Source organism: Pteropus vampyrus, unplaced genomic scaffold (genome assembly GCF_000151845.1).
Source record: "Pteropus vampyrus isolate Shadow unplaced genomic scaffold, Pvam_2.0 Scaffold865, whole genome shotgun sequence".
Lineage (NCBI taxonomy): Eukaryota > Metazoa > Chordata > Mammalia > Chiroptera > Pteropodidae > Pteropus > Pteropus vampyrus.
This window is the reverse complement of record NW_011889646.1, coordinates 57,210-66,099: the sequence shown is the minus strand read 5'-3', so window position 1 is coordinate 66,099 and position 8,890 is coordinate 57,210. Positions and strand designations below refer to the sequence as shown.

General features: G+C 51.2%; 1 protein-coding gene across 1 annotated transcript in view; it reads right to left on the bottom strand.

Annotated features, from left to right (window-relative positions):
• The window catches only part of PSMD13 (proteasome 26S subunit, non-ATPase 13), a 14,858-nt gene that overhangs the window by 2,673 nt on the left and 3,295 nt on the right, over nucleotides 1-8,890 (bottom strand). Inside the window, exons 3-9 of the mRNA XM_011386011.1 lie at nucleotides 6,562-6,596; nucleotides 6,422-6,477; nucleotides 6,180-6,223; nucleotides 5,921-6,007; nucleotides 4,193-4,364; nucleotides 602-681; nucleotides 401-526 (exon numbers count right to left, since the gene is read on the bottom strand). Coding sequence (XP_011384313.1) covers nucleotides 401-526; nucleotides 602-681; nucleotides 4,193-4,364; nucleotides 5,921-6,007; nucleotides 6,180-6,223; nucleotides 6,422-6,477; nucleotides 6,562-6,596 — 600 coding nt within the window. The remainder of the gene's footprint in view (nucleotides 1-400; nucleotides 527-601; nucleotides 682-4,192; nucleotides 4,365-5,920; nucleotides 6,008-6,179; nucleotides 6,224-6,421; nucleotides 6,478-6,561; nucleotides 6,597-8,890) is intronic.

Below are 8,890 nucleotides of genomic sequence, written 5' to 3'. Positions count from 1 at the left end.
TGCTGCACTCATCCCCTGCATGGGGGCACCGACCACTCCCCACTGCCCTGCTGCACGCGCCCCCCCAAGCCCCCCCACCCGCTGCGTCACCCATCGCTGTGGCCTCCTGTGCTGCGTTGAGCCCAAAGCGTCCTCTCGCTCTGCTGAACGTGCTCCTCCCACCCCCTTCACGGGGCTCACGTCTCCCCACTCGTAAGGTCGCACACCCGCAACACCCCTCTACCCAGCACAGACGATGCTCCCGTCATGTTCTGTCCACAGCACTGGGCGCTACAGGTGACCATGTTACCGGAGTTTCTGCTGTACCCTCCCACGGTGACAGAAGGCTGGCATGCCTCAGTCCCTGCTGCTCAGTGAACAGAGGACACGTGACTGTGTGCAGGGCCCGCCTGGGACTGACCTGCTGGCCCCAGGCGGCTTTCAGCGTCTGGAACCTCTCCACGTTGCCGCTGTTGAAGGCGTAGAGGGTGTCGATCAGCCACTGCCGGTCAGTGCCCCTCAGAGACTCCAGCACGGGGTGCATGAGCTATGAGGACAGCACGGTCAGCTGACGGAACGCACAGCGGCCCCGTAAGAGAACCTGTGCCCAGGGTCCACTTACGAGTTCTCCAAAGTTAAAAACTCCGTCACCAAGAAGTCCCGCCAGTCCCAGCGTGAATGCTCGCTCTCGCTGCTCGGGCGCTAGGGCAACAATCCCCAACACGCGTGGTTACGACGGTCCAGCGGCCTCAAGAACCCCCGGGGAAGGGGTGTCTTGAGAGTGAAGACACCCTGTCCTGGGGTGTTCGCACAGAGCCCTGACACTGTCGCCTCTCAAACACTGGACGATGCGGAGTACTCCCGGAACCACGCGCCCGGGTTCTGCGGGAGTCACTTGCTTACTCGTTCTCTCCTGATCGTGCGCGAACCTTCTATTTTCAGCCCCACTCCCCGTGCCCCCACCTCTCATGTGAAAGAGTCCCCTCGTAGGGACCTTGTTTAGCCTCTCTCCAGACCAGACTTGACTGCTTCCTGTTCCCGCACAGCTATCCCTCCCCCGCCCCTGACCACGTCAGCTGCTTCTCCAGCATATTTTTCTTGAGATGCAGCAGGTAAAACCGCACTGACGTCTCCAGGGGTCACTGGTCCCTTCCGCTCCCGCAGGAGACTGTGAGAAACGCCTAAAACGTGCCGAGGTTTCTTTGCTGAACTTAGGCTCATTGCACGTTTCCCCGGGTCACTTTTCTTCTCACCCTCAAATCCTGGGGAGCCCGTGTCATGCATCCCCTGGGCCTGCGTGTCTTGGGTGGGGCCCTGCTGTGCCCCTCGTCCTGCAGGTGCACGCCCCGACGGCACCGCGCTTCCCCCAGGCTCCGGCCTGGACAGGAGCCGAGACGTGGAGAAGGACCAGTAGAGGCTCGAGGAGCAAGCCTCATCCTCGCCTGACTCCACGCCGGAGATGAATCCAGCGCAGAAACTACAGGGTGAGCCACCCTCCCACCCTCGAACCCACAGGATTTCTTCAAAAAGGGATGAACGTGCTGGAGAGATTTCTCAGACCTGCTGCCTCAAGCAGCTTGCAGCTGTGTCTCAAGGGCTAGGTCCTTGCGGGATGTGGACTGGACGCCCGTGTTACCTGGCAGGTCCCTGATGTCGACACAGCCCAGGAACCGCAGGGCGTCTTTGTAGTAGGACGCATGGTTCCCGACCGTCTGGTAGTATTTGCTGGACAGGTCGTAGAAACGGCTGTGAACGGACGTCACGCCAGGGAGGCTGTGCAGCATGTCCTCCACAGCCTCGATCGTCTCCTGCGCACGGGAAGCGAGGGAGCCTTTCTTTAACGTTTTAAGGTAACATGTGACAAGATGAGCAGCACAATAAACTTGACTACGTTAAAATGGAAAACTTCGCTTCACCTAAAACAAGAAGGTAACAAAGGGAAAAGGTAGTCATGGCACAGGTGACGTACCAGGGACTATGACCCAGGCCACGTAAGAAACTCTCACACATCAACGGAAGACAAGCAAAAAAAAAGATATCGACAGGCAATTTATGGAAGTGGAGACATGAACAGGTCAATAAGCCAGCGGTAATCAAGAAATGTGAGGCACGTTTCACCTCCATTGCATTGGCAAGAATTAAACGGCCTAAAACTAGCAATTATTGAAAATATACAGCTTCGGGAGTCTGCACAGGTGCTGCTGGGGCGTGAGACACCTTGGAGAGATCTCTGGCAGCATCTGGGAGACGTGGACAGCACACGCTATACACCTGTAGTCTCACCTCCAGGCCTATGTCCAGGTGAGATTCTGCCCACATCCACAAGGAACCAGGCACATAAATGCTGACGACAACATTATTCCTAATAGAAAAGAACTACCTGAATCCGTTTAAGAGGACACTGGACACACCGGCTAAGAAATAACTGCACAGAAATAGCACATAACAGCAAAAACGAGCTGGTCACCCTCACCCCTCACATCCAGCCAGTGTGTTAAAACAATACCACGTCATCTAGTCATGCATGTCTATCCGTGTGGCACGCGTGACACCACGCTGGAGCACAGGCGCTCGGGGGAGGATGGTCTGAGGGGCCCAGCAGCGCCGCCCGTTCTGTGCTGCTTCGTCCCTAGGCCGGCTAGGGCGCCCGGATGCTCGTGCACCCTCGAAAGAATTTTACAGCTTTCGGTATGGCTTAAATACTTCAAAACAAATGCAGTGACTATGCATGGGGGCTCAGATGGGATGCAGTAAGAACCAAGAAAAAGTACATTTTAGGGCGATGAGAACATGAACATTTACCCCAACATTTCCTTTAATGTCATGGTCACCAAAAAACCCAAACCCAAACACACACACGTAGTCTCTAGCAAACAATGTGAACTGACCGTGTGAACTGAGTCTTACTGCCACCCACCCCCGTCCCCCAAAGTACAAGTGAGAGCGGCACAGACAGGCAACTTCGGCGATCAGGGCGCAGAGAGGAGGAGCGGCCTGTGACCTGTCAGTCGCAAGAACCCATGTGCCGACGGCTGCGTGGACGCCTGCTGGGTAGACACGCTGTGGCCTGTAAGTCTTGCTCTTCTGTTAAGGACACAGGTAACCTACCAGCCACTTGCTCTTAATGGTGCTGGGGATCCCCCGCAAAGAATGTTAACAATAAGAATCCGAAGGTACGGGTATGAGAGTACTTTGTACTATTTTTGCAACTTTTTATAATTCAAAATTATTTTTAAATAATGAAACAGAAAGAACAGGATTTGCCCCTACAGTTTTAAACAAATTTGCCCCTACAGTTTTAAACAGGATTTGCCCCTACAGTTTTAAAAGAATCAAAGGTATGTCTGAGGTGTGGCGACCTCACCTTTGTAACCTGCAGGTCTCCGATGTTTAACTTGAGAGCCCCGATGGCCGTCTTACACAGGATCACTGCCTCGTCGCTGCTTTTCACCTGAAGATTTCTGCGGGAGTCACTTGCTTACTCGTTCTCTCCTGATCGTGCGCGAACCTTCTATTTTCAGCCCCACTCCCCGTGCCCCCACCTCTCATGTGAAAGAGTCCCCTCGTAGGGACCTTGTTTAGCCTCTCTCCAGACCAGACTTGACTGCTTCCTGTTCCCGCACAGCTATCCCTCCCCCGCCCCTGACCACGTCAGCTGCTTCTCCAGCATATTTTTCTTGAGATGCAGCAGGTAAAACCGCACTGACGTCTCCAGGGGTCACTGGTCCCTTCCGCTCCCGCAGGAGACTGTGAGAAACGCCTAAAACGTGCCGAGGTTTCTTTGCTGAACTCAGGCTCATTGCACGTTTCCCCGGGTCACTTTTCTTCTCACCCTCAAATCCTGGGAGCCCATGTCATGCATCCCCTGGGCCTGCGTGTCTCGGGCGGGGCCCTGCTGTGCCCCTCGTCCTGCAGGTGCACGCCCCGACGGCACCGCGCTTCCCCCAGGCTCCGGCCTGGACAGGAGCCGAGACGTGGAGAAGGACCAGTAGAGGCTCGAGGAGCAAGCCTCATCCTCGCCTGACTCCACGCCGGAGATGAATCCAGCGCAGAAACTACAGGGTGAGCCACCCTCCCACCCTCGAACCCACAGGATTTCTTAAAAAGGGATGAACGTGCTGGAGAGATTTCTCAGACCTGCTGCCTCAAGCAGCTCGCAGCTGTGTCTCAAGGGCTAGGTCCTTGCGGGATGTGGACTGGACGCCCGTGTTACCTGGCAGGTCCCTGATGTCGACACAGCCCAGGAACCGCAGGGCGTCTTTGTAGTAGGACGCATGGTTCCCGACCGTCTGGTAGTATTTGCTGGACAGGTCGTAGAAACGGCTGTGAACGGACGTCACACCAGGGAGGCTGTGCAGCATGTCCTCCACAGCCTCGATCGTCTCCTGTGCACGGGAAGCGAGGGAGCCTTTCTTTAACGTTTTAAGGTAACATGTGACAAGATGAGCAGCACAATAAACTTGACTACGTTAAAATGGAAAACTTCGCTTCACCTAAAACAAGAAGGTAACAAAGGGAAAAGGTAGTCATGGCACAGGTGACGTACCAGGGACTATGACCCAGGCCACGTAAGAAACTCTCACACATCAACGGAAGACAAGCAAAAAAAAAGATATCGACAGGCAATTTATGGAAGTGGAGACATGAACAGGTCAATAAGCCAGCGGTAATCAAGAAATGTGAGGCACGTTTCACCTCCATTGCATTGGCAAGAATTAAACGGCCTAAAACTAGCAATTATTGAAAATATACAGCTTCGGGAGTCTGCACAGGTGCTGCTGGGGCGTGAGACACCTTGGAGAGATCTCTGGCAGCATCTGGGAGACGTGGACAGCACACGCTATACACCTGTAGTCTCACCTCCAGGCCTATGTCCAGGTGAGATTCTGCCCACATCCACAAGGAACCAGGCACATAAATGCTGACGACAACATTATTCCTAATAGAAAAGAACTACCTGAATCCGTTTAAGAGGACACTGGACACACCGGCTAAGAAATAACTGCACAGAAATAGCACATAACAGCAAAAACGAGCTGGTCACCCTCACCCCTCACATCCAGCCAGTGTGTTAAAACAATACCACGTCATCTAGTCATGCATGTCTATCCGTGTGGCACGCGTGACACCACGCTGGAGCACAGGCGCTCGGGGGAGGATGGTCTGAGGGGCCCAGCAGCGCCGCCCGTTCTGTGCTGCTTCGTCCCTAGGCCGGCTAGGGCGCCCGGATGCTCGTGCACCCTCGAAAGAATTTTACAGCTTTCGGTATGGCTTAAATACTTCAAAACAAATGCAGTGACTATGCATGGGGGCTCAGATGGGATGCAGTAAGAACCAAGAAAAAGTACATTTTAGGGCGATGAGAACATGAACATTTACCCCAACATTTCCTTTAATGTCATGGTCACCAAAAAACCCAAACCCAAACACACACACGTAGTCTCTAGCAAACAATGTGAACTGACCGTGTGAACTGAGTCTTACTGCCACCCACCCCCGTCCCCCAAAGTACAAGTGAGAGCGGCACAGACAGGCAACTTCGGCGATCAGGGCGCAGAGAGGAGGAGCGGCCTGTGACCTGTCAGTCGCAAGAACCCATGTGCCGACGGCTGCGTGGACGCCTGCTGGGTAGACACGCTGTGGCCTGTAAGTCTTGCTCTTCTGTTAAGGACACAGGTAACCTACCAGCCACTTGCTCTTAATGGTGCTGGGGATCCCCCGCAAAGAATGTTAACAATAAGAATCCGAAGGTACGGGTATGAGAGTACTTTGTACTATTTTTGCAACTTTTTATAATTCAAAATTATTTTTAAATAATGAAACAGAAAGAACAGGATTTGCCCCTACAGTTTTAAACAAATTTGCCCCTACAGTTTTAAACAGGATTTGCCCCTACAGTTTTAAAAGAATCAAAGGTATGTCTGAGGTGTGGCGACCTCACCTTTGTAACCTGCAGGTCTCCGATGTTTAACTTGAGAGCCCCGATGGCCGTCTTACACAGGATCACTGCCTCGTCGCTGCTTTTCACCTGAAGATGCCAGAACAGGGACCTGAGAAGTGTGGGCAGCAGGCTGATACAGCCGGACGGGGTGCCCTGGCAGAGTCCCACCCGCAGATACTAGTCTCCAGAGCTGTGGACAGTGAGCACAGACACAAACTGTGAGTTGCTATTTAAAAGGTCTGGCTCAAACGTCACTTACCTTTTCACGAGTCTTTTCCAGAAAAGTGAGAGCCACATTAGGATCTGGAGAAGAAAGCAGGACAGAGTCAGCAGAATGCCAGCGAAGCATCTTTATAGACTGGTTTCTACCAACCAGGACAACCTTTAGGTTTAGAACATAAAATACAGTAAAAATGTAAGTTAGAATGCAATACTTTCTGTCAGAAGACAAGATCATTCTCATTACTTGGCCCAGTCCTTTGGACACAGCGTGGGACTCACCAGTCATCTGTCTGACCACGTGCAGAATGATCTCCACCAGGGACAAAGGGTTCACCCTGAAATGAAACCACCGGTCGCTGGCTGTCAACAAGCACCAGTGTTTTCACTGTCAAGGTCAAAAGCTGTCAAAAGTGCTTTACCTGTGTTCAAACTCACTGATGAAGTTCTCATAGAGCTGTGGGGCCAAAACATGGAGAGTCATTACGAGACGCTCTCACTCTGCAAAGTCCAGGCTGCAGACACTACTGCGACACCCACCACTCGGTGGCACTGCACAGATGTCTGCTGAGTGACAGGAGATGTAAATAATCACAGTGTGTTACTGGGGAGAGCTAGGTTCTCTCTGGCTGAAGAGCAATCCCTAGGCTCTCCCTCCAAGTGCCCGAGCAAAACTGACCACCGGTCTGCAAGGCCGGGAACCCAAGCAGTCTGAGCAGCCTGCAGGCTACTGTACCCGCCACAGGAGTCTCGGTCCCTCGGCACACTCGGGCATGCGCCCAGGGCCTACGCCCAGGGCCTGCGCCAGGAACTACAGACAAGGGTGTGCAGGACAGCGGCTTAGTCTTCGTGGCGCTCCTGAGCTCCTGGCCTAGTAGAGAAGACAGACTTGGAGACAAATAAATAACAATACTGAGAGCTTAAGAGTAAGGGGAAGAAAAGCATACAGGTGGATGGGCCAAAGGGAGAGGTTTCGAAAGTGATTCCAGAAATAGTGACAACTGAGTTTAAAGAATGAAGAGCAGTTAAAGTGAACAGACTCGGTGTGGGAGAAGGGGCCGCTGGGAGAACATTTTAGAGAGGAACAAACGTGCGAAAGCACTGAAGAAAAAACTGCACTGTCTTCGGAGCACTGCTGAAGGGCACAGAGGCTGACAGGCACTGGGGCTTGGTCTCTGTCCCAGAGTTGAGGCTGTGGAGACACACGGCCACACTTCCATTTTAGGGACATGACTTGGGGCATAGAGGGTAGCGAGGAAAAAGACTTAGGGACAGAGACCAGTTCAGGCTACTAGCGGTCAAGACAGGAGAGGGAGGGAGCAATGGCAGTGAGGGCAGTCGAGCAGCCTGAGAAGTGCTGCTGAGGTGAACCAGCCTTGATCGGAGGTGGACAGGCCACAGAGAAGGGGAGCTGACAGTGACCTCTGAGCTCGTGGCTGGGTAACTGGCGACGGAAGTGTCCAGGGTGGGCAAAGTGGGAGACGGAACCTCTGGACACCGCCAACTTAGGATCGGGAGAATCTGAAGTTGCTCTGGGAGATGAAGAGAGAGAGATGGAAAGGGCCCTGCAAGAGCATGGTGGGCACATGCGTGTATGTACACACGCACGCATGCGCGCACACACGCGTGTGAATGTAATCCAGCCATAAAAAAGGAGAAAATCCTGCCATTTGCGACAAGGATGGACCTTGAGGGCATTATGCTCACTGAAATAAGAGAAAAACAGATACCATATGATCTCAAAAAAAAAAACACCAAAAAAACTTGTAGATACAGAGAACACAGTAATGTTTGCCAGAGGCAGGGGGCGGGGTGTGCATGTGCGTGTGAGAAATGGTCAAAGGTAGTTAAAAGGTACAAACTTCTCATTATAATATTAGTAACCACCCAGAACGTGATGACTCTAGTTAACAATGTGTATTGCCTGTTTGAAAGCTTCTAGGAGAGCAGGTTTTAGAAGTTCTCCTCACAAGAAAGAAAAATTGTAACTAAGCGAGGTGAGCAGTGTTAACGTGTCAGATCATTAAGCTGTAAACCTTAAACTAAAACAATGTTATATAGCAATTATTTCTCTCTAAAACTTTGGGAAAAAAGAAAACAAGAAATGTCTCTGTAGTAGCCAGTTAGATATTTAAATTTTGTCACCCAGCAAAGGCCATGGAAATACATGGTCTATCATTACAAAGGACTATTTCAAAGGGATTTAACTCAGTAAGAGGAAACGTTTCAACATTGTTGACACCAATTATAATTCATAGTGGTACCTCAAGAAAAGAGCCCTCTAAAGAAAGCCTGTTAAATCTAGAAACTCAAAATTACTTCTGGTGGCTGCAAATTCATGAATACTATCTGAAAGTTACGTGGGCTGGGTTATCAACAATTTTTAAAGGTTTTTGTCCATGAAAATAGTAGACTTCAATTTGCCGACCCAAATAAATGTCACATTACCATGAGGTTCAGGAAATATTTTACTATGTGTAGAAACTGTTTAAAAACAAAAAAAAAATAGGATAAAAACAAACAATTATAAAATATCCATCACTATAATATAGACCTTAGAGAGCAAATATTAAGGCAGTTCTAATTGATCATCTCTGCGCATAATCTATAAGACAGAATACCCAGCAAAATCTCCAGGCTTACAGATGACTACAAGTTCCTTTGAGTAGTAAAATGTCAAACTGATGGATATAAACTATAGGAAAATCTTAGGAGCCCAGGGGTGGGGAAATCAGGTGGTAAGCTTCACTG